This window comes from Phasianus colchicus, chromosome 4 (genome assembly GCF_987193195.1).
Source record: "Phasianus colchicus chromosome 4, bPhaCol1.hap1.1, whole genome shotgun sequence".
NCBI lineage: Eukaryota > Metazoa > Chordata > Aves > Galliformes > Phasianidae > Phasianus > Phasianus colchicus.
Window position 1 is genome coordinate 6976939 of NC_143439.1, and position 26409 is coordinate 7003347.

General features: G+C 43.4%; 1 protein-coding gene across 1 annotated transcript; it reads left to right on the forward strand.

The window, feature by feature from the left end:
- The first annotated feature begins 11510 nt into the window (after positions 1 to 11510).
- On the forward strand, positions 11511 to 23199 carry TMEM154 (transmembrane protein 154). Its single transcript, XM_031612173.2, has 6 exons — positions 11511 to 11736; positions 16257 to 16583; positions 17786 to 17813; positions 18552 to 18637; positions 19883 to 19943; positions 22097 to 23199. Exons 1-6 carry the CDS (start codon positions 11667 to 11669, stop codon positions 22110 to 22112), a joined length of 588 nt encoding a protein of 195 aa, XP_031468033.1. The 5' UTR covers positions 11511 to 11666; the 3' UTR covers positions 22113 to 23199.
- The last annotated feature ends 3210 nt before the right edge of the window (positions 23200 to 26409 follow it).

Sequence of the window (26409 nt, forward strand, 5' to 3'; positions counted from 1 at the left end):
ATACGGCGGCCCGGCGGGGGACAGGCCGCGAGCAGCGCCTCTCTAGGCCGCGGCGGGCGTGTCTATGGTCGCTCGCCAGCCACGCTGTCGCCAGAGCAACGGCGGGAGGGAATGATTTAAAATGATGAAAAAGCACCGTGAGCTGAAGTTTTCGACCAAAAGCCATAAGCTTGGGTGGAAGAAGAAATTAGTTGAATCTTTAACGTGGTAACTGTAGAAGGTACAACAGGGGCAGAAGCAATTCCTTGAGTTGTTGGGTGCCCTAAGAGCAAGCTGGTGCTACGGAGAATTCTTTCTTAGAGATTAGCGCTTCCTTGCCTCGCTAATTTCACCCGTGTCTTGGTGTCACATACAGTGTAACAGCAATTAGTGAGTGTGAGGCCTTTGATACTTAAAGACGTTGAGTAACACAAAAAACAAATGCCCGAGTTCTGAGAACTAAGGGCTTTTTTGAACAAAATTTTCTTGTCTGTGTTCAAGAATTCTAGCCTGATTTATTTTTGAGTGACGAACAGCAGAAATTTAGCAGCTTTTCTTTCTTGAAGCTGCTCACGTGTGGACACACACCGGTGGCACAAGCATTTATCAAAGCATCAAAACACAAATACAGCTCTCGTGCTTTGAAGGGGTCAGCGAGGAAAGCCGTTCTTCTCCCTCTCAGCCTTTCTGATACTTAGATTTGATACAGGCCCTTCTATACAGCTCCATGTATTACTGCAGTCAATAACAGGGAAAAAAGTCAGCTTCTGCAGTATCTGCATTCAAGATGTATTAAACTGTCACTGTATTTACTATACTTGAGAACAAAACCAAACACCTAAGCTAGTATTCATACTTGTGCAGCCCTACATAACTTGGAGGCCTTTCTGTGGGGTTCAGTGCGCCAACACAGTTGACTTTTGAAGGTACCATTAACACAAGTGCTGTTGGCATTAATAAAGTTTGAAGTTGAATAAATCACAGTACGCTTACATCTCTTCATGTATGTGCTTCAAGCAATGTCATCACACTGTAGCCAAAAATCTCAATCTGTATCTTTCTCCTGCTAAAAACAAATTTAGGGAAAAGTTTAGGAATGCCCCATCCCTGGAGGCACTCAAGGCCAGTCTGGATGGGGCCCTGGGCAGCCTGAGCTGGTGAGGGACAGCCCTGCCCACGGCAGGTGCATGAGACTGGGTGGGCTTTGATGTCCCTTCCAACTTGAGCCATTCTGTGGTCCTATGAAACGTTTCCCTTTAGTAGTTTTGAATGTCCTTTACTATTCAACTCTGTGCAGACCTCTGATAGTGCAGATAAGGAGGCTCTCTGTTTCCTTCTGAGAGCGCTCAGTGTGAAGTGTTGATCTGTATGAGAGAGCCTGACTTGATCTCAATAAGTGGGTTCAGTTTACAAGAGCTGCAGCCTTAGCTCAGTGAGGATTAGCAAGTCAAGAGGTAGAAGATACCATCATTAGCTGATGATGGAGGAAAGCAATCAGAGTGCTGCAACACTCACAGAGGAAAACAACAGGAAGAATTTAGTAATTCGGTCTGAACTTTGAAAGTAAATTGTGGAGCTTGCTTTAAACAATGTACAACTCATCAGGATTACAAATCTTTACAAAGCCTGTGACTTTCTCCTGCCCTCCTATTTCATTTTAAGACAGCAAGCTCAAATGCAGTCACTACAATCATTTCTTTAGCAAAGCCCTTTGTATCTGAACACCACAGTTTTAAAAATTTAGGAGACCAAATATCCCTTGATAGATACTCAGATTGTAGTCACATTTATTCGTGAACAGAGAATGTGAAGTTGATTTTCAAGCTTGTTGCCATAGCAGGTGTTTGTTAACAGGGGAAGCACTGACTGCTTACGTCCTACATGCTAACAGTGAAAAAGGAAGTGGTAAGCTATGTAGATGTTGGTAGTTTTAGAATGAGCACACAGTTCTGAGAGAGATTTTTCTACATTGCCTGGATAAACCTCCAAGATACTACTAGGTTCATATAGCTGCGGTCGTATCTATTAGAGAGTGAGGTGGAATATTGTTTTAGACAGCACAACATTTAGAACTAAGAGCGTTTCCTACAAAAAGCAGGTTCTCGAAAACTTCAGATGTTCTTTTCAGACAACTTTTTCCTGAACACTTTTCTACGTCATGCTGTAGTTAGGTAATAATGCTGTGCTTTGGCAAAGAGATCGCTTGCAGAAACCTGAAGTTCCTTCTTGCAATATGAACTGAAAATATGAAACCATAAGAATATAAGTAACTTTCAAACAAGGCCAAAATATTAAAAGAAAAAAAGGGAAAAAAAAAAGGGAACTATATTTGATATAATCAAAACCATCCACTGAGTCACTCTTGAGATAAGTAATAAGAAAATTGGGTGTGCTTTTGAAATTTTTAATAAATATTTCATTATTTCTGATTTTCTTTTTTCGTTTATGTATGACTGATTCCTACAATTTTTGGGAGACAGTCACTAAAGGAGGACATGGCAGAGTTCTTATTGGGAACTGAATGGCGTTACTGCCAGAGATAATCTTTTGTATTTAAACAAGGAAATCAGTATTTGCATTTAGATGTCTTAATATGCCTCTTTTGCAGTTTCCTTTCTTGAAAAACTGAACTAAAATTCATCAGTACATGAGCAAACAAATCTCTTCTAATAGAAATTGTAAAATCACCAAGATTGGAAAAGATCTCCAAGATCATCCAGTCCAACTGTCCATGAAAAATTTGCTATCTGAGGAGCAACAGCCTATTTTTCATTGATCCCTTCATTAACAATGGAAAAATCATTGCCACAGCTGAGAAAAGAATAGCCCAATGCCTGTCAGCCTGGTTCTGTACGCTGTTCTTCTACAGCTTCATACAGATTATAGTTCTTGTAGTTCATGTGTAGCTCATTGCCATTCTTTCTAGGCCAGCCCACTCTCCTGAGATACATTTTCTTTCTTACAGCTGTGACTGTGGCCTTTAGCTAAAGCCACTTTGGTGCAAGGGCAGGGCAGTAAAACAAGCAGTGCCCTGATAGCTTTTTTACAACAGTGTCACCTCTGCTCACTGAGAGCTGCAGAGGAGCGTGAATTTCAAATTTCAGCAGTCAGTCAAGTGAACGAATGCCATCCTGACTTCTCAGACTGTTTCAGTGAGAAGACAATTTCCAACAATTTTTAAAATGCTGTGCTATATTTCTCAGCATTTCCCTTGCAAGCCATGTCTACCACTGCTTTCACAACATCCCATCTCCTGCTTACATTCTTAGCTTTGTTCCTGACGAACACTGAGGGAAATGAGTCAAATCTGAGCACCTTCCTGATATTGCCTCTTGCAGGCGATATTTTTGAAGCACCTCATGTATCAGCTGCTGTCACTCTCTTCGTACACGTACTTGTGATCTCATTTCCTAATTTCTGTGTTGCTGTATTTAGGGGCCTTCCCAAATTCTTGCTTCATTTAGTGCAGAATTTTCAGCATGTCCGTATTTTTTTTCTCCCCTGATTTACTAGTATTTTCATCCAGCTCTCCTAAAAGCTTTAGAAATAGATCTAGAAATAGACAAGTTGGTCTTGCTGTGGATGTTCCTGTTCATTGCAGGGGAACTGGACTAGATGGCCTTCAGAGGTCCCTTCCAAATCTAAGGATTTCATGATTCTATAATTCTAAACTAATCCAGATGAATTGTAGCTTCATTTTACAGATGAAGAAATAGAGGCCAAGTGAGCTGTGATTTTTGCAGCAGACCTTGGATGTCTGAGAGAATTGGTAATAAAACACATATTTCTCTGCTTTCAAGTGTCTCCATCTTTTCCTTCTATTAGTGGTCCCTTCTGATCCGTACTCCTCAGAGTCTCAGTTTGACATTTAATATCTTCATCTGAACCCTTTCACTGCTGTTTCATCTCTAAACCTTATATACCACCAGCCACCAGCCACTTTTATATTTCCATTTCTAAGTATCACTCTTCCCAACTCAGTTCTTTAGATCTTTCCTCCCTTCTTGTTTACTGGCTTCATCTAAGGTTTAACAGCATTTCAGTCCCCTTTTTCTTCCTTTCAATGATTTGACATCCATTTCTCTTCTATAAAATCAAATATTTAACTCTTTCCGGAGACAAACAGTTCTCCAGTTCTCCAGTTCTTGACTTTCTATTTCATATTTTCACTTGGTGTGTTTTCATGATACTTGGTCCAAAGATCATGTATTAATCAAATAATGTTATTTTCCCTAAATCTAATTTTTTCTTCATTTTTTTCCTCCAGTTTTGGTGTGAGTATATAATTCATTTTTTACATTTGTAAAAAATTAAACACATGAACAAAACCTGCATTTGTAAAAACTTAAACACATGAACAAAACCTGCATGAAGAATGATTTTGCTCTTCACATAGCTAACAGTGTTACAATTTTGCAAAAAAAAACAGACTGATACAAGCAGCTCAGACATTAGCTATCATTTTATTTTATAATAATAAATAATAATAATGTATCATATTATTTTTATCTGAACTGACTTTTTTTTTTTTTTTTTTTTTTACTCTGTTCCACCAGTTCTTTATGAGTTTCTAGATCCTTGTATCCTTGTGCCCTGTTTGGCTCTGTAGCCTGTCCATTTGGCCTGGGACTCTCAGGGGAAATCAGGTAGATCACAAAAAGAAGTCAAAAGGCAAGGTCTTGGTCCATTAAAGTTCCCTTGCAGAAGATCAAAGAGAACTCATTACTCAAGCTGAGCAGAACTTTTTATTCAAAATTAATATTCAAAGTCCTCCCAAAATCTGCATAATCCATACGCAAATTAGCCACAAGAAAAGATAAAACAGATAAGCAACACAGGATGTCTCGATTTAGGATGGCAAGAAATGATCACCTATTCCTCTGCTCCACTTCAAAATAAATTGACACAAGTTTCTTTTTTCTTTTTTTTTTTTTCCCCCAGAGCTAATCATCTATGTAAATGGTATGTCACAGTACTGCCCAGGGCTCGTCTATGTTCAGTAAGCAAAGAGAAATTTGCCTAGAGACAAAGCAGAACTGAAGCAAGTTTCCTGCGTAGGAGAGGTATTTCAGTGTAGCTCTGTGCAAGAAGAGTTGGATGGACTTGAAATCTGGTGTGGCTTTCATCAGCTCTTGAGTTTGGCCCGTGGTGTGCAGCAGCCTTGTGGCAAGTGGAAGTGGGCAGCTGAGACCCAGTACAGTGGAGCTGCAGAGGGTAAAGCCAACATGGTGAGAGCGAGGAACTTTCCCACAGGGGGCTACCCATCCTGTCCCAGTGCCTTCAAAGATCCATCGGAATCTGATAGAGTGACTGTCGCTTGGCCACCATTGCTTGCAGCTGTGGTGGGCAAGCTGGCTGTCCGCGTGGCTTGGAAACCAGCCTGAAGCTTCATCTTAAATACTGATGGTTTAATAGCAGTCAGGGGCTCTGGGGGAGTAAGAGAGCTCAGTCATTGCCTAATGATTCCTATATCATGGTCTGTACCTAGCTGTGACTCACATGTGCAGTTTCAAACCTGCATTCCCATTTAAATGCTGCATTCCTAGCAACAATCTCTTGAGTGCTAGTACAAGGAAGACAGATATCATCTTGGGCAATGAGATTATATGAAATTTAAAAGAATGTAATCTTCCTAAGGGATTATTCAGAATACAGATTAGGAAGCTTTATGAGTTTAAAACTTCCTTAGGACTTCTTCATCCTTTCACCTCATCTTGGAGGCTTGCACTGGTGCACTCAGCACAGGAGGCAGCATGATCCTTTTGAGCCACTTCCTTTGTGGGAGCTCTGCTGTCATTTCCCCATGTATTACAATGCCTGCAGAGCTGGAAGGCCACGCTGTGCTCTGTGGCATCAGGAAGGTACAACTGTGTCATGAGCCAGCATCTTGCTAGAACGCCAGCTCCTAGGGCAAGGTACATAGAATCACAGAACTGCTGGGGTTGGAAGGGGCCTCTAGAGATCATAGAGTCCAACCCCCTACTAAAGCTGGGGGGTTCTTCCTTCTTGCAGAATTTTGATGTTGCTTCCCTCATACATGGGCACACATGAGTACAAAAACTGCAGTTTTGTGGTGTATCAGCCTTCAGAGCACTGCATATAGGACTGAAGGGTGCAGATGCACATTGCAGCCAACCCAGTGCTTTGGAAGGATTTTTCCCATCCCAGACTTGAGCAAGAAGAAGATATAGACAGCTACCTGTGTTTTGGTAAACTCAGGAATCCCAGCACTTTTATGTGTGAAGTCCTAATGTCAAAGAACAACATGGTTGGAATGTAGGCTGACAGACAGACTGATAGCCTGCATTTTGCCTCTGCTTTGCGTACACAAATTCAATCCCTTTGTGGAATTTCACATTCTTCTTAAATATTACGTGTCTGCTTCTGTGATGGACACTGTCTGTTTGACTTCAGCAGGAGGTTTGAGTTCTCAAATACATGTCCACAACCTGCAGAGCTGATCTAAAGCAAGGCCAGAGGCTGCCTCTATGATTTTAGAAGATCGCTCCGGCACAGAATTGGGCTGGTGGAACTGGATCCTATAAATGCATTTAGTGGCCAGCTAGGAACTTGCACTTTTGCAGAGTCTCTGAGAACCAAACTTGTCCCAGATCAGATACCCATACTTTTGAATGTGGTTAGCACTTATTTGCATCCTTAGGTATGTGAACAGCTTTAAAAAAGCCGTTCTTTAATGTTCCTTTATAGTCTGGACCCTATATTAGATATTTGAGAAGTGAAGTTCAGTAATTACAGTGAAAATACGCAAAGGAAAATGTAGAGAATATTTTGCTTCAAAGATACAGAGAGGGACTTGGGAGGATCAAATGACAGCTGCTCCAGCCTAAAAAAGTCTCAAGCAACATTTAAGCAGCATTATTTCAGGACATCAAAGTTCATCTTCAGATTTAAGGAGTGGCTGGAAAATTCTTACAGCTTGTGTTACAGTTTGGGTGTGCTGTTGCATTTTTTATGGTAGAATACTACTGCACAATTCTGATTTTCTTCTTTTCTTATGCTTCTTTCACAGCTGAGAAGATATGTGCTGTCAGTCTGAAGCACCCTAGAAATAAAAACAAGGGTTTTAAAAACATACTTTGCTTTTTCTCATGTATCTTGTTTCTCCACCCTTCATTTTGCTGAATGCACTGATGACTATACCTGAGGCAGTTTTACAGTTGTTTTTCAATCCTCCCTTTCATCAGCTTCACTTTTTATTAACAGTCTAAAAGAAATGTTTCCATTTCTATAAAGCACTGCATATTTTTTCAAGATAAATCTTAATCAAGCATTGACTTGAAAGTGGCAGCTAATTACTAGGCACATCTGTAAGGCCGACATGCCATGCAGAGATAAATCAGCACCCTCTTGCCTCTTCCCCTGTTTGAGCTGCTGAAAGCACATCCCCACTCCAGCATCTACCCCTTGGTCCCCTGTGCCTATACAGTTTCTTACAGAAAGACTTTATTCCCAACACTTCAAGTTACAGCCAGATCTGCTGCTGCAGCAGCACTTGAGCACTGTCCCCATACCACAGCGAGGCCTCCAAACTAGCCTCCTTCTCATCAGATGTCTTCCCAAACCCTGATGGGGAGCAGAAGGGTCCTCTCCTTCAGCACAGTTGCCGTGCCCCCAAGGACCTCCTGCTGCTTAAACTAATCTTGGATTGCTTGCAATACATGCACTTAGAATGTGAGTTTGGGATATGTGGCAACCCAACAGAAAAATTGTATCTATGTCCTTTGGTCCCAAACTCCAGCTCAGCATTGCAGAATGACATTCACATGACTGTTTCCAAAGAATGGAGCAAGCCTCTGACTAGCACTCCCCTGTGCTGCTCTGCAAGTAATCAAAGCCATTATTAATAAAGGATCAGGAAGAAAACCCAGACCCTTTTAAAACCAGTGCACGCACTTTCAGTCACACCCTGCTTCTGGCCATTTGACCAAATGCAGGAGGTGAATAACCTCTACATTTCTGTCACAGGGCTGCACTGTTGGAATTAATAGAAATGCCTGAAAATCGATTCCTGGCACTGCAGTGTGCAGGCTGGGATTTCTTCTCTGAGACCTCACAGAGCATCTGCTAGCAGTGATCTTTTTGTGCTAACTTCAGGTGAATTTGGAGATGCTATCAGTCCTCCTTGGAAGCTTTCATTCTGTTGAAAAGGAGCTTAGAAACAAACATCTGCGTGTGCTCAACTATAATTGTATATTTTCTTTCTGTTCCTATTGAAGTCTCCAAAATATTTTAGCCACAATTGTATGGTCCGTGATATGTGGAGGTGGAAAATAAAGAAAAAGGCAATAAAACTGGGCAGAAATGTACACAAGCAGTTATTCAGAGAGGTTGTAAAACTGGCACATACTGGGTTTTATACTTTTATTACCCTCTAATTTCAGCTGTGCTGTTTCAGTTAGGGCCAGTATCTCATTTTTTAAGCACTGTTCTAGCATGCATTGGTGGCACTGATCTTAGAAAAGTGTAAATTTTTTTCCTGAGAATCTCTGAAATAAAACACAACTTGCTCAAGAGCTGAGGATTGTTGCTGGACAGAGTGCTTTACTTGCTGCACAGATTCCCACGCGTGACCTGATTCTGGCAACTTTATTTTGGCAGCTTCCACCTATCCCTGCAGTCTGCAGAAGCATGGGTGCAGCCAGCACTGAGGATGACTCTGGGAGCTGCCACGGGCTTTGCTCACCATTCTGTCCCCTGGGGGCCTTTTGCATGGCTTTTAATGCCATAACAAATTGCGACGCAGTGCAATTTCCCTTTCTTTCATGGTGACCTGTGGGAAAATGTTATCTGTCATTTCCCAACTGCTCTCAGGGGCAGGAACAAGACGCTAACTAGCAGACTGGCAGAACTTGACTGGCACTGGCCCTGTCTGTGCTTCAGAGCAAGCCCATCAGCTGCTGACTTCTGCAGCAGACATGCTGCACCAGCACAAATTTTTAATTTAAGCTCTATGACCAACCAGCAACATGCCCCACTGCTCTCAAAGGTTCAGCTGCTGTGGTGTTGTTGGGGCTCTCGTAGGAAAAAGGAACAAAAAGAGCGTGAGTCAGGTAGCTGCAGTTTTGCAAAACACTGCCACTTTTCTTAAGTTGTGGCACTGGTGTCCCTGGAATCTCCATGACACAAACCTTTCACTGATTACAAAGGGATTAGCAAACAGCCCGACTACCAGCAGTACCTCACACATGCACAGATGTTTCCAGCTGGGTGACGTCCACCGAAGGCACAGGAAGCTTACGCATGTCTCTCATTTCTTTTTGCTAGGGTGGATCATGGATCCCACTCAGTACAGAAAGGGCTATAAAATTACTTTTTTGTAATTACCACTTGGCTCCCTCACAAAGACCCTCTGAAGCTGCAGCCACCCCAGTTTCTAAATGCACACATTTGTTTTGCCATGAGGTGGTCACTGCTCTTGTGCAGTTGCAGGTAGTGAGACCTCCAATTTCAAAGCAGGTTGAATTTGGAGTCACTCCTTTTGTATTTACTAATGCAATCAAGAAAACATGTTAAGGAGGTACAAAAAGGGCTCAAAAAAAAAAGCTGAAATTGTGCAAGTGGCTGCTAGGAGCACGCCTACTTGGGACTGGCTCTGCAGGAGCAGCTGCATTTTGTGCATTGAAATAGTTAAATGCACGCCAAGTTGCCTTTGTATTGCTCTGAAGCTTAATTAAAATGTTATGTGGCATGAAGTCACGTTTTCTGAACTTTAATTTGCCTTATAAGTCATTAATTAGGTACACACGAGTGGGTGGTTATCTTGCTCTCGAGGGGCAGCCATGAGTTTTCAACTGAACGTGTATCAAAAATGACTGGTGGGGATCCAAGTGGGAAATGCTATAACCTATCTGGAAAGACTTCAAGGGAAAAGAGGAAAGGATATTGTCTCGTGTAGTAGAAATATGAGGGGGAAAAAGGGCAGTAAATAAGTCCTTCCCTCTTTTCCCTTCTAGTCTATCTCATGTTTTAGTAAGGGATGAGTGAGTTGGGCTACACTTACAGAATGTACACAGACAGATATGAAGCTCATGGTAAGCAGAGAGAAAAATGTTTGCAGCCCACTTGGCATTACGAAGACTGAGAGTGGCAAACTGGGGAAAGAGAGGGAAGAAATGAAAGGGGGATAATGCATCCTTTGTACATTACATCAGCCAGCTCTTTGGGAAGAGGTTTTTGTCTGCTGATACTTTTGGTGTGGAAAAGATCTAGCCCTGGACTAGGAATGCCAGGCACTGCTGCAATGTGGATGAGCAATAATTGAAAGCAGCCGAATCAATTACTCACTATTACTAACACTTGGAACTTGTGCAACCTTATAACAAGAAAATCTTAAATGCATAATCCTCACCTCAGAAGCATCTGTCTGGGAAGGATTATCAGGTACTGAAGAAAGTCTCTCAGAATTGATTATCAGCCACTTGGTGTTGTCAGAACTCCTCTTTATCTTCTTGCAGCTGCAGTGCTGTAGCTTTGCATTTTTCCCTCTCTGTCCGAAGCAGTGCATAAAGGTACACTGCCAATAATATGCGACCAGTTCCAATTGTTAGTTAGCTCAGTTATTCAAGCGTTTTAAATCTATTAACAAGCTGGCCATTAAATGAATCGCTGACCTATTTCTTTGCTACTTGAGCTAAGAAACCATAACTGATGACCTATAAAAGCATCAATGTGTTAAGAAAAGTTACTAGCTGCAGAACCGGAGCAGCAATTAGTCACTTCAGCTTCTTCCACCAGCCTGAATAGAAAGATTCACCATTGCCAACTTCCAGTAATTCACCAGAAACTAAATTTTGACAGAGATTGATGTCTGGGGGAGCAGCATACATCTCTTCTTCCTCAGTTTAGTACTGGAAAGTGTTTTGGCAAGCATCTAAACTGGCTCAAATTTGGGATGCTCCAGAGCAAAAGCTGGGCTGCAGACTCTGCTGGATGCAGACAGGTGAATTTTAGATCTCACAGCTGATTTTGCAGTGGAGCAAACAAACCTATGATCCAAACACCCTTCTGCATGGTGGCAGGTGTGTGGCTGAGGTTCCTCTGTCCCCTTGTCACCTACAGCCCTCACTGAGAGCTTTCCAGCTAAGCCACCTGCTCTGAACAAGAAACTTTTATGCTTCTCTTTGCCAAAATTATTCCAAAATACTGGATGCTAGGTGGGCCAGCATTTTTTCACCCATTTCCTAGAGCCAGCTCAGCTTTGGGGGCTGCCATTTGGGATGGCAAATGAGCACTGCGTTCGATGGGACAACTGGAGCTTGGAAACAGAGGTGTTATTGCAATACACTGGCTCAGTCACCCCAAAAGACAACCTGAAGCCACCCAGCCTAACGCAGATACGTGGTGTTTGTGCCCAGACCTTGCAGGGTATGGATGCCACTCGGCCCCGCTGTGCTGAGGGCAGTGGATGGTGTCAGGGCCGTCCCAGCAGGCGGGAGCAGAGAGGGCGGGAAGCCTACACACAGGTGCCTCAGCTGGAGGAGCAGCCTCCTCTCGCTTTTGCAATCCCTGCCTGCTTGACAGGCCCGGACGGCATTACATCACTTCCTAAAAACAATCAAACGGAGCCCATCTCCCAAAGAAGCACAACTCAGAGGCACCGGGGGCAGGAAACAGGAAATGTAAATGCTCTGCCGAAGCCTGCAGAGAGCCGCGCAGGCTGAGACAGCATGCGGGCGCCCGGCTGGGTGCCTCTGCTCAGCGCCCTGCTCCTGGTCTGGCAGGGCTCAACCCAAGGCGGTGAGTGGCCCCTGGGATGGGGACCCCGGGAGCTGGTGGGGTCTTTGGGGGTGACAGCTGGCAGCTGGCCTTGGGGAGAGGGGACCTGCGGGAGCTTGCTTGCTGCTGCCAGCGGCCGCGTGCCACCTCCGCTTGCCTGGCTCCTTCCTGGCGGTGTCTTCTCTTTATTGCGTCTCCTTAGATGTAAGGCTGTGTGATGGAGATTTAATCCGAAATGTCAGGCTAGGTTTGTGGGAACTGCCGTCTCCAGTCTATCTCATCACCCCTTTTGGGTCTAATGTTAACCACTTCTTGTACCTTCCCAATCCCACACCCATACTGTCCACTGTATGCAATAGTAAAGCTGAAGACCAAGCTCAAGCTCTCCTTCCACTCAAAAGCCAGCTGCTGATTTCTGCAGCACTGATGATCCAAAACTCAGAAGAACAGCCAGTGCTGAGATCAGTATTTGGTGGTCTGCCTTGCTGAGCACTCAGGAGCTCTGAGGGCGGGGTGGCTGAGTGCTGAGGGCTCCTGCTATGGGCGTGCAGCTCACAGCTTGAAGTACCGAGGGGCCGAAGTACCTCCCGGCATCACGCCAGCCACTGCCTGCTGCCTTGTTGTGGATTGGGAGTATGTTAAAGCTGCAGGCAGGGAGAAATAGGTGGGTTGTGTTTTGGTTGTTCATTTTTTTTTCCTGAAAGTCAGTACTATTCTAGGTTGTATAATCGGGCTGGAGGTTCTAGGCGTGCTGCAGATCTTATCACGGTTAGCGATCGTGCTTAGCTGTAGGAATGAAGTAAGAGTTGTTACAAAACGGTTTGGTCTTGCCGGCGTTAAAGGCAGCCCCGCTGTGCTGCAGGCATGTCAGGAAAATGTGCTGCAGGCTTTGCACGTGCCTCATGATCAAAGCATCCATGGGAAGAAAAATCCCATCAGGAACAGAGCAGAGCAGAGGTCTCAGCGAAGCAGAGAGGCAGGAGGAACAGACCCGGAGGGATCCGGGTTTCTACAGGGACTTACACAAGCCACAGCTGGGCTGGGTGAGTTCTGCTGTGGCCGGCCCTCCCAGGACATCCTCACCATTTTCTGCTCACAGATCGACAGAGCAGCAACTTTCTGGAAGCTTTCCTCCTGACTCCTCCAGGCCCAGACATGGCTCAGAAGCGCTGGGATCCCTGCAGTTTCACCTGTGCTATCTGGAAAGCACTTTCACAACAGGTGATGAGAGTGTGATTAGACCCCACAGCACAGACAGATGGCAGCCTTATAAACCCTGTTCTCACACCGCATTGGAGCCTTGTAAAACTCTTGCCTTGCCATTTGGATTGTGATGCACAGACAGCTTTGTCCTGGCCACCCTGGCGTTCCTGGGGGGTGGTAGCACAGTGAGCATGCCCAGGTCCCAGTGCAGTCTTCATGCAGGGGGTCACGTATGTTAAATTTCAGTGAGTGACCCATGGCTGTAATGCCTTGAGAGGTTTCATATTGCTGCTGAGCCCCTAGAGCTGTTGAATCATTACTTTCACAGCTCTGCTGAGAGCAGGGAGCACTGAGAGTTGTGCACCATGTGTCTGGATGCGGCAGAGTTGCATGTCACTGGTGTGGAGCTGGAAGGACATGTGATCAAACTGTAACTAAAAGCACAGATTGGTCTGGAAAAGCTGTAGCTTTCACGGTGATGGATGAGGCTGCAAGCTCATGGTACGGCTCCGAGCACAGGACCAAACACGCAACATTGGCCTTTAAAAGAGCATTTAGGTGGAGTGGGAGCACTGCTTTCTATTGCCTAGAAAGGAGCTCGAACATTGGGTTGATGCTCCAGATAACACCCAGACAGCACTTTCCAAGCATCCCTCTCTAATGGACTCTTGCCTGCATCTGACAGAGCAGCCACCCTGAGATACTCACGGTGCCTTGCAGGGCCCGCGGCAGCGCCAGTAGCAACCTGCTGTAGCATGCAGCCCAAGCAGGCCCTGGGCATGGCAGGGAGCGGCTGTGCTCAGATCAGCACAGGGCGAGGGGTGAGTCAGGCACAGCCAAGCCGCCACGCGCATGGCATGGAGATGTGGGAGTGCATTGCCAGGAGGGGCAGAGGTTGGGAGTGGTGCTGCGAGTGGAGGGGTTCCTTACTCTGCAGGGCTTCCTGGTCTTTGCTGGATTTGCCTCCCTCTCCCAAGTCTTCCTGCTGCTGTGTTTTTATAACTTAGAGGACAGTATGGAGAAACCAAAAATCCCCAAATTACTAAACCTGACTGTTCATTGATTCAGACCCGGTCCTTCCCAGCCCTCTTTCTTCTGCAAGTAGGAGCTGTAGTGTAAGTTGGAAAACTCCCTTCAAAGATTGCAGCCCACAAGCTCAATGAGAGCCCAGCGGGTGGAACGGGTCCTTGCCAGCAGAACTCAGCGTGCTGACTGCAAGCGTTTTATTTTGCCTCTCATCCAGGCACAACTAGAAACCCGTCTGCCTGCCTGCTTCATCGACAGCTCCTATCGCCACCTCCAAGTGCCTCAACACAAACCTCAGAGGAAGAAATGCAGCCACAGCAGAAATGCTATTTGTTTGTGGAGCTGCCCACATGCTGGTACAAAAGCTGCTTGGGACATTCAGCTCCCTTTGCATGCCTGAAAGGCAGGCTCGGAAGCAAAGATATCACAGTATCCCCATGCTGGAGACCAGAGCGGCAGGCAGCAGGGTAGCATGGGATGTGCCACAGCTACAGGGAGAACAAGGGAAATGAGAGCATGGTGCTTGCAGGAACCTTGTGCAATCGGCTGCGCTGATGCTGAAAGACAGCCAAATTGCTTGAAGAAAATGCCCTAGTGAGAGGAAATCTTGTCCAAAAAAGAGACTGTGTTTTGTCTCTGGAATGATGTAAAGTGAACAAAAATATGTGGTGACAAGGTCACTCCTTCCTGTGATTTGCCATTTTCTTTATCCAGAGACTAGAAAAGGTAATTCTATTTCATGCAGAGATAGATAGCTTGAAATCTGCTTTGCAGTTCAAAAATAGGCAAATAAAAAGTAGTGGAGACATTGGAAATGTCTCTCTTGGAAATCAAACACAGCTTATGCCGCAGCTGAAAGCCTGGTGCTGCATTTAATGAGAAGTGACTGTTTGCTTTTGTTTTAGAGTCACCTCATGCTTCAGACATTAGAAAAATCCATCTTAGCTCGACTAGTAAATGAAAAACAAACTATTTCCCCCCCACCCTTTCCCCTCTGCACTATTTTTGGCAAGAGACTGGTCATTGCACATCTACCAGCCCGGACAGCTGACAGGTGTCAGAGGGATAGCCACAGCAGAGAGAAAATAGTGGTTACAGGAATGCACCCAGCGGTGCGTCTGCTCTGCCAGCAGCTCTCTGGCCACATACAGTGATAGAGGTAAACATACGTGGTATAAATGGAGGAGGTGCAAACGCTGGGACTATGAACTACCTCTGGAGAGAAGTCAGGTTGCTAAAAAGAGTAATGGAGGGTCTTCCCGTCCTCTGTAATGAGAGGATTAATGAGAGCCAGCAGATCACAGGAGCACATGCATAAGGAGTCACTGCCTGCAGGGATGCAGACGCTGTGCTTTGCTCTTGGCTGAATAGGGAAGATTGCAGCATGGAGTCTACTGACATGAAGCCTTTTGCCACCAAAGAGCTGACATTTCACATTGTTGTGCTGCAGTGAAAGAGGTTGGTGGCCTTCATAGTAGCCAAATACCTTACTGAAGTATCACCCATTATTTAATAAGTATTAACATTCTTTCCTAGCTTTAAAGAGAGGATGAAACAATCAGATGCCTGCATGGTAACTGGCACAGAGAGGCAGATAGATTGCTGCTGTCCCACTCAGAGCATTGCAGTCATTTGAAATTGGGCTTCCTGGCACACAGTCCCATGGGATGCTCAGCTCCCTCTTGAGACAGATGTGGCAGATGAGGATGTTACAGGGTAGGTGAAGCAAGAGGTAGCGCTCTTACCTCAGTTTTCCTCTCTTTCTCAGCATCCCTGGGAAGGACAGCATTCTGTCCTTCTGATTTCTCATTTGTAAAATGGAGATGATAACTGCTCATCTTTCAGGGCCATTATGAAGATTAATGTGTTTACCAAAGCATTTTAAATGCTAAGTACTTTCAGATTCAGTCCTGTGAGATTTGAAATGCCATCAATGAGGAGCTAAAAACCCGAAGCTCTGGCTAACTCTGCCCAGCACCTGAGAACAGCAGAGACAATCATGTCACTGCGGAGGTCATGCCATTCCATCCTGCTTTGTAGCATAAATGCTGTGCCATGATGGCAACCTGCAGAAACCGGGGGGTAACAAAAAGTGTCCCTGAACAAGTTAGCTGAAAAACCACATTGAGGTAGAGACTTGTGGCCGACCTGCCATCTAGTTTAGCATCCAGAGGCCAAGAATTCAGGTGTGTGCATGCATTCACTGATTATCTTTCATAAGACTTGAATGAATAGCAAAGCTGCATGCTTTGAGTCATTGATAATGTCAATGAAACCCACAAAATGTTAACTTGTCCTCCTGTGTTTGGCAGGCTCTGAAAATGACGAGGATGGCTCAGGATACAGAACAGCAGCATTCTCCACTGCTACAGTGCCACCTCCTCCCTCTGCACCTCCTCTGTCTCTTACCTCTGCGAGCAGCCCCCAGCCAGTGCTGGTTACTGCAGGGCCCACCGAAGGCAGCCTGGAAATAGACAGTACACCCAGCCCTGAACTGAGCGACACAAGCAGTAACGGGAGTCTAGAGACGGAAGAGCCATCTGTCCTAGCGTATGCTGTGCCTGCAGTGGTGCTGGCCCTGCTGGTCTTACTGGTCATCATTTTTATAATAGTCCATAACAGGAAAAAGTCTAAGCAAGGTAAACTTCTCTTCTTGGGCACTGGGAAGCTATCTTTACCACACACTTGACATCATTTAACAAATTATTTCAAGCGTCAGGATGCCCCATTTAGGATGCTTGTCTCTGTTTTTAGTTCCATGTCTCTTGTGCAGAAAAGGAGAGGCATGCATGAGCCCCACATTGTGAGCTGTAGCTGCTTCTCAGCTCATGCCATGTGACCATGGATCCACAGTGCCAAGCTGCAGCTCCTCACAGTACCCACAACAGAATGGGGCCACAGCCATGCAACTTGATCTTTGTGCTCAACAACTACAAACAAGGTGGATCAGGCACTACTCCCGCCTTATACTGCCTGCAGGGTGGGATGGTTGGGTGCTTCAGAATAAGAACAGGCATGACCATTTCAAAGGAACTTTGTAAGGGAGCCTGAAGGGTGCCAACCACATGAGTCAGGGCCACACAGCTGCTCTGGCTGCTGGCCACAGGAAGGAAAGCTGTTTTTCAGGAAGCCAACTTCAACAGAGAAATCAGCAGTTCTGGAGCATAAAGCAACAAAAAGCCATGCTTTGGCATTGCATTCATAAATGATCATGAAGGCAATTGATGAATTCATGAAGGTGTCATTTGCCATGGCAATTTCAGGCTGTGCCTGCCTTATGTCAGCCCACACCCCTAGCAAACTTTCAGTTCCCAGACAGGCACCTTGATGCCCATTTCTCATCTCCAGCAAGACCAGAGACCATCTTAGGATCTCCCACGTAACTGCCATTGCTTTGAGGTGGGAATTTGAGCACCGCTACGGAAGGGGTGGATGGATCCATGGTCTTGGGGGGTTCTGCAGCAGAGGAGTAATACTGGCACTGGTGTTAGCACACACAGGCCATGTTTAATTAAATATTAGTTGGTTTAAAACAGCATACAAGCATGCCTTGCTAGTGAACTGGGCGTTTGTGCACTATGTCCATCACAATGCTGATATCCACCCACTCTCAGCCAGGGTGAGCTCACGATGAGCTTCAACAGCATGCCCAGGATTAAAAATGGGTTGCTGTGAAAACTGCAGGCAAGCAGGGTAGGTTGTTCTGTCTTTCTTCTAAAAGGGAACAGTTACACCCTTTGTAAACATAACTCATTTGAAACAACCCTGTTGAAGACTATCCTATAATACAGTGAATATACACAAACAAGGAAACTCAACACAAACTGTTTTTCTTTTCCAGATGAGCTGGGGAGTGAAAATGTGAAAAGGTAAAGTGTGTGCATATCACTCTTCTACCATTTAGTATAAGCTCTGTGTCATTCGCCCCTGTTTTCAAGCTTATCTTCCCACTCTTTGGCTGTGCTGGAAAAAAAACAAAACATAGTTAAGAACTGAACAGCTCTGACTCACGTGATAACTTTTATCAAGCTCCATCTTGCTAATCAGTGCTGGAAGATACAAAACTGGATTAATGGGAAAAAAAATAATTTGCTTAAAATAATTCTTCAACCATGTGATTACAGGAAAAATCAGTAAAGACGACTAAATAAATACAGAATTAGGATAGCTGTGACCTTTCCCTTTTAAGTCACTGTCACTGCTACTCAAGCTACAACAAAACTCAATCACTGGAGCAACAGTGATAATAGGACACTTACTATGTATTCCATAGGTGAACACATTTGTTTGCCAATTTACTATTAGCAGGATGGACGGGTCTGGGATATCTGTGCCAGCCGTCTGCGCCCAAGCAGCCCGCACCACACCACCTTGTCCTGAGACCATTCTCTGCACTGGTATCCCAGTAAGACCTGCCATGCACAGCCCAGCTGTTGACATCTGCTAGCTGCCATTGCCTTCATACACCCTTCAGGCTGACCTCTTCCCAGGTCATTTATCTAGGATGGCCTTCCAGAGTGCCTACATAAGCCTGGAATATGAGACAGCCCTTATCAGTTTGTTGATTTAAGCTTTTGTGTAATGCCTTTTTTCCCCCTCCTCTGAAGCCCTATTTTCGAAGAGGACACACCCTCTGTTATGGAGATAGAAATGGAAGAGCTCGATAAGTGGATGAACAGCATGAACAAAAATGGTATATGGTAACCTCTCTACTCCATCATTCCTCTCTTTTTAGCTGACATAAATCCCATGCATAGAAAAGCAATGTAAGGCATCGTATTTGTGTCACTGATTTCCCTAAAGAATTTTCAGTTGTGTTCTTGACTCTTCTACAGAAATAGCAGCACAAATGTCAGAGTGGGATTGTTCAGAGGACTATTTTAGTTTGTGTGGGAGATTTTTAACATATGAGGGAATATCATAAATGTTTTGAATTTGCAGTAGGCACTTGTAAACACAAGTGTGAACGGAACTTATATTTTTAAACTCACATTTTAACGATAGATAGTATTTTATTTGAACCATCCAATCCTTTCAGTCTTCAGCTCCTACAGATCTGTGCTCCACACCATGCTGTTGTAGAAGAAACAAGTATTTACTTGTAATTCAGACCATTGCTTACTTGAAACTGCTATAAATATCTTATGACTGCATCCCTCCGCTCTTGGTGTGGTTTCTTTTATCATCCCCACTGCACGAAAAGCAAGCTGCTCTTTGCTGCTGCTCCCCATCTTCTGCACCCTCTCCAGCAAATCTACCAGCAATTGATATTTTCTGTATCTCTCATCAGAAGCACCTCCTACACCCTCACAGCTAACACTTCCAAGCATCTGCATTAACAGATTCCCACTATCTAGGAAATGCTGAAACAGGATACAGAACTCTTTGGAGCATGTTTCTGTGTTAGTACAGCACTCCAGCCACATGATGGGGCTTTGACCTTCTTAGTCTGTAACCTCCAGTAGAAAACACATTCTAAGAGACACTAGTAGAATAAAGGCATTAAGTGTGCAGTGCTGTAAAATAACTTTCAATTCTCTGGACAGAAGGGATCAACCATTTTGCAGTTGTTTATTTTGTAACATTCCCTAAACGGAACTACAAAACATGGGTGCAACCATCAGCAGTGGAGGATTAACAAATTGTCCCCCATGGTAGCTCATGGGAAATGTTCCTCCTACAGAGAGACTTTGTGCACGTGTACACAAAAAACTGAAGTATTCCTAGCAAACAAATTACCTTAATGGCTATCAAAGGGAAAGGGGATTTAAAACATAACATTTATGCTGCTTGGAACATGGAGATTATACAGATAAAAGGGTGCAGAAGAGCAGATTTATACACCAGAGTCACTGCACAAAGAAATTGATGCAATTCTGAAATAAACATAGACTAATGGCCAATAGTAACAATCATCTTGGTTCTTATCCTTTTTCAGCTGATTGTGAATGTTTACCTACTGTAAGAGAAGAAGAAAAAGAATCAGTGGCCAATCCGAGGTACTTCGAATTCATTATATTCTTTGAATAAATACAGTCAATGCCAGTCATTCCAAGATAACCTCGTTTCTGAACTATATAATAAATAGACCAACTAGTAGGCAGATTTAAATTTTAGAGTGTTTTATGCATGAGAACTTTGGGTCCAGCTCAAATGGTTTGATGCTCCTTTAATTTTAAATCAGTGACTGTCTGTAAACCCCTAACTAACCCTGCAGCAGCAAACCTGTGTAGGACAGACAAGCAGATGGCACAGACAGAGCTTCCCTCACTGATCAGGCTGTTGTCACAGATGCCTGAGGTGCTAACATCAGTACTCAGATCAGCTTCCCAAGTTTCTTCCCAAATGGTGTTAGTTTTTTTTTTAATCATTAAGATTCAGTACAGGAAACTTCTCAGTGCCTGATGCAGCACAGTTGTCTGGTCAATAGTTTCCTTCTTCATGCAAGGTGCTTGGGAGCTTCTGTTAAGGCTCAAGTGTTTTTAGCTATGATTTATATAAGACAACATTTTTAAAGCATCCAAGACAAAACACTGCATTAATGACATTTTGATGTTTTCAGAATGAATGTTGTTACAAAACTACTTGACAGAGTAGGTAACTTTTTAAATATAAAATTTTGAAGAACACAGCAATTAAGGGTTTATCTTAAATCAACTACATTTCTTAGGTTCATCTTATGTGAAATTTTGGAACATGCTTCATTTCAAAGTAAAAACATATTTTAAGTGGTACCATTTTTTGGTTCCCATTCATTTCCGTGATTGAACATTTGTAACCTACTGCAGGTAACTCACTTCAACAGGAAGTTAGACTAGATGATCTCTAGAGGTGCCTTCCGACAATTCTGTGATTATTAGGCAAAAGCAGTTACTTATCCCTGACCAAATAATGCTCCAAAAAAGTATGTGCAGATAAATACCTATTTCTGCATCTCTTGAACAAGGAAAGTGAAAGGCCACAAAGTAAAACAAAACAAAGCTATTATATTGCAAAAACTTACGAGCATCAAGGCTGTGAAGTTGTGCACCAGGGGCAAAGGATTGTAGCCCTGACTCCCTTCATGGTGGTGCTCAGCTGCTCCACACATCAGCTCACTGAGTTACAAATATATAAATATAGATGTGTTTTGTACAAACACATCTCACCTTTGAAGGCTAGTGCTAAAATTATGTCCAGGGTTTCTATGCATACAGGACATAGGTAGAGGCTTGTGCACCTTCGCTCCCCTGGTAGAGAGGAGCAACACCCATCTTTTGGGACTGCTGAGTTAGATTAAGCAAAGCCCCTCTCACACACACTTTATTGCATCCACAGGGCACTCCACTGTTTTTTATTTATTTGTTTTTATTCTTTGACCAAAAAGAAAAGGGTTAACTTATGAAATGAGGTTTGGGAAGAATCAAATCTGGACAAAAGGAAATTCTCTTCCCAGAGTGTAGTACAGCGTTGGTCCTCGGAAGCAGTAAAACCGCTTCTGAGGAATTCTTTGCAGTATCAGGCAAAGTAACATTAGGAATATCAATAATCATATTAAAGAAAAACTTGACTCACCCAACAGTGGATGAGAGTCTCTGGCTATAGAATTCTCCTCAGGAAGCAGCCCTCATCCAGGAGAGGTTTTCCCTTCAGATGCTAGTGCTTAAACAAGCCCAAGGAGGGGCGGACCCAGGGACACATAGGAAGCAGAGGTGAATTGCTTGCACCTATGCATCCCGGACCAGCCACCCCCTTCACCAGGTACTCAGTTATCAGTTCAGACTGGGACATAAACTTAATGTAGGGAGATCTGTTAATAAAACACTAAAAAATAAAACAAAATATTAAGATTGTGGCCCTTTAAACTAAAGTTGCATTTTTTTTTTTTTATTACGGTGCATATAAAACATTCTTGATGAAGCTTGCCAGGGAGCAAGCTATCTAGGCAGAAGACGAAGAAAATGAAAATTCATTTATCAGTTTTAATGTTAAAAATAAATAAGATGTAAAATGTTATCTCCCAGTCTAGGAAAAGGTATTTGATTTCTCAGTCTATGCCTGGTGGCAGGATAGCCTCTAGCCAGCAGAAGCTGGACCAGCTCTTGCTCATATGCAAGAGAGAAGCGACCAAGTAGCATGATGCTAGTGTTTCTTCTCTTTCATGTATGCCCAGTGATGGTGAATCATGAAGCTGCAGCAGCAGAGAACTCCTCAAAAGGAACAGCACACAAGCTTACAGAGCCCAGATTGTGGATGAACTGGATTTAAACAATTCATCACAAAAGACTCGGAAGTAAATGCTTTTGTTGTGTCCTTCTACTTACAATCTTAAGATAAATACAAGCAATTGGAAAAATAAAGAAAGAGTGCTGCAGCAAGACTAAGGAGCTCACTTAGTTCCCAACACAGCAAGATTCAGCACTGGTCAAGAAAAGCTTCCTTTCCCTGCCAAAGTTTCGAAAAGCTGTCCTTGCTTCCATGCAGCTCTCCAGTTCTGCATAGTGCAGCCAGTAAAAACACATACTTCCAAGTTTAGCAGGCTGTTTTATTTCTGGTTTTGTATACGTACATGAACAATACCCACGATTCTGGACTGCACTGGTTGAAGTGGGTTTGATTCAGGCTGCTGACCTTATACCCATGTTATGTTCATCTTTCAATTTGCTTTTTGGTAATGGTATATGGATTTGCACAGGAATTCTGCTAGTGCAGTACAAGAGCAGGACTGACAAACAGCAGTTGGAAAGCTCTCCCAAAGAATCCACCAAGAAGCAGCCTGAAGCCCAGCAAGTTTTGGTCTTCAAATTAAGGACACTGTAAATGTGAAAAAAATTGAGGTTGCCTGACAGTTAACTACAAATGAGCAAGATGCTAAGTTTCATCACCCAAACCTTCACCCCATGCTGTGCAGCTCATCAACATCAGCCTGCTACAGACACTCAGCTTGAAAACGCTTCTTTTCATCAAAACAGACTGGAAAATTGAACAATTCATTACTACACCAAACATACTTGGTAGATGAGCTTATTTGTAACCAAGGTCCAAGGTTTTCAGGTGCAATAAGGTTTCAGCTTTGGATTTTTGAATATTGAACTTGGAACACCTGAATGACATTGGCTTCTTAACATACCTGCTCTCTTTCCTTCAGTGACATTGGAAAGTCAGGCTGCTGAGATGCCTCGGGTTTGGAAGATAAATATGGTATCACACCCATCAATTTTAGACAGCATGTCTCTCATGGATGTGATTTAAATACACAATATACATCTGACTGGATACTTGTTTATGCAGAGCTTCCCTCCACCGTATTTAAAACTTGCATCTCACCATACTTTAGATCCTGCCCTACCATATTCTACTTTTCATCATTGTGTATTTAAATATTCTTCTCACTCAATAGATGTTTTATATGATCAGTTTTAATTTGCCTGCACATATTTCAGTAATTGTTTTCATACCTACCTTGGTTTAAGAGAGCAAGTGAAGAAAACCATCAGGCACCTGGGAGTAGAGTTAGTGCTCACTAACAGCTGACAGAGGAGGGCTCAACTTTGTGAATAAGAATGTGTCAATGTGTCTACAGCTAACAATTTACCTGGTTTTATTTGCTACTGAACACTAGTTAAACAGTAATTTCCTCAAAGAGGAAATATTTTTTCACTGTTCCAAAATAATTTATTGCAAAGAGTGAACTTTGAGTTATGCTAAATTAGTATTCCCTGTTTGGATGATTTTTAATTTTGGAAAAAAAACAAATTGTGAAAGAGTGTAAAACATACTCTCAAATATTTCCACAAGTTCCTGATGGTGAAAAATCACTTCCTAGAACATCTAATTAAAATAATATAATCACAGGGGAAAGTGAAAGATTGAGATAACTATCAAAAAGTGGAAGGGGATGTTTCCCAGTAGCAGCTTTGCTAGCAACTTCTTGCTGATAGAACAAAGATGCTATGCTAAGGCTTTCTGCTGTTTGGAAAGCAGTAACCAGAAGATGTCCAAAAGTGAGAATGTTCCCTTTCAGGGCTCATGAGAGAAAACAAATAAATGGCCAGTGTTTTTTTGAGACCATTGCTCTTTACCGGCTGTATGGTTCATAGGCACTGCTGCTACCGCAATTAACAACACTGAAAAAATGGAGTCTATTGTTAATTGCTTTTTAAATTTGGATTTTCAAAACAGATTCTATTCCTTAAAGTGATGTGGTATGACATAACTCAGCCATGACACAATCCTTCAGACAGTCCTAACATGTCTACAACCATGAATAATGCACTAGCTCTGCCTGTGACAGCATTTGAGAACAGGCTGTTGTGCATATGTTTTGTTGCTGGTTTTAGATTAATACTAATCCTCAGTGGTCTTTTGGTCAATATGATGTACCATTTGAAGTAATTTTCTTAGAGATTTAGTTTGTCTTAAAAGATGCAAGTTCACAGCAGAAGTGTTCCCTCCAGCTAAACTCATGTTAATAATCATTAATCCTTATTAAATACATCATTAGGCAATTTTTACATCAAGCTCTAAAAATCAATTTTGCCCAGAACTAATTTCAAGGTGACAGCTCTACAGTGATCCAAGTTATACCACTTATTCTTTCTAAAAACAGGCATGCCAAGATTTCTTCTCTTCTGGAACTTTATAACCATCTCAAAATACACAATAAGGGTCTGGACACTTTGCCAGCCAATTCTGGATGGGGTTATCTGAATCCACTGCTTTTTATTTTTTTCTAAAATATACATCTAGAAGTTGCTGAGTTACTATTGAGAAGATAACACTTAAATTCTGCCTAGCATCAAATCTTGTCATTCCAAAGCAAGAGAGACCAGGTGCTGAACAATTTGCATTGCAGTAGTTACAGATGTGTCTAACATGTTCCCTTAGTACTGTGCAAATGATATTTAGCACTGCTATTTTCCCTGATCTTACATTTTCACAAGATGTTTTGTTAATCTTTTCCTCTGATCTCACATCCTGCTTTAAACTGTCCAGAGGAATCCATCACACACTTGATAATGCAGCCCACCTCTAGGCTGCCCATCTCACCTAGCTGGTCTCTTCTTTCACCTTCATTTCTGTGTGGACTCCTGCACTTGCCAAGGCCACTGCCCAACATCCAAGTTACAACCAACCATCTCTGCAGACCCAAGCATCATGGCTGAAACAGCGTGATTCACTGCTTTGGTTCCTTTCCTCCTCATTCTCATTCAATATTCCCCTCTACTGGTTATTGATTTGCCCATTGTACTTCAGTTTGTTTTCCACCTTTCATCATAGAATCATTTGAGTTGGAAGGAACCTTTAAAGGCCATATAGTCCAACTCCCCTGCAATGAACAGGAACACCTACAGCTACATCAGGCTGCTCAGAGCCCTGTCCAAAACCTGACCCTGAATGCCTCCAGGGATAGAGCATGTACCAAATCTCTGGATATAACCTGCCCATTGTCTCACAAACCTTATTGTATAAATAAAAATCCTTCCTTATATCCAGTCAGAAATCCCGCCTCTTACAGTTTGAAACCATTTCCCCTTGTCCTACCACAACAGACCTCCCCCTAAAGAGTCTGTCCTCTTCTTTCTTATAGCCCCCCTTTAGAAAAAGTAAAGATGCTATCAAATCTTCCCAATGGGATACTTCAGTAGAAGAGTATCAAAACAATGATCAGACAAGTAATTTCCCTCATTTAAGCCCCACCCCCATGAGCAAGAAGCATCTTCAGTACAGGTACAGACTCTTAAAACATGTCTTTTAGGGCAGTGATTCTCCTTGTTTAGAAAGAAGGGGAAGGAGAGTTGGCTGCAGAGCCTGGGATGCATTTCACACCTTGGGAATTACCACAGAGCTGCTGCTCCATGCCCAGGTCCTTACCCAGTGTACCCCCATCAGTAGCATCACACCTGCCTCCTAAAATAGAGCCAGAAGGGGCTAGGGGAGCTAGTTTGGGAAGGAGAGATGGGATGGCTGCCCATTCCCTTGCACTCATATCACTATCAACATCAGAGGAAATGCATCCTGAGTATCTCTGTTTAGTTTTAAGGAAGAGCTCTGTGGTGCTTTCATATTAGTAAAAAAGAACAGCAGCAGCTCTGATGGGAGCAAAAAAAAGCAGCACCAGCTGCTCTCTCACAAGCTGACATACAACAGAGATCAGTTAGCTCATGTGACCACAAAAGCTGTCACCAGCAGGGTATTTTGTACATGTCAGTGATGTTCATGTTGTCTGCTCATGGGAAAACAGTCGTCTTCTGCTAACAAGAGCTAAGTGCATACCTGAAATAAGGCACTGGCAAAAAGAAAGGTAATAAGCTAGCATTGCTTTAAGGACAAACTATACTTCACCTGGAGCTGTACTGGTTTGCAGCATCACAGCCACACAGCTAGAGGTTGAGGTTCACATAAATAGCACATGGTTACAGGACACTTAGCGTTCTCCTACAGGTCTTTATTCCGATATTTTAGATATTTCAGACTGGGTCAGCT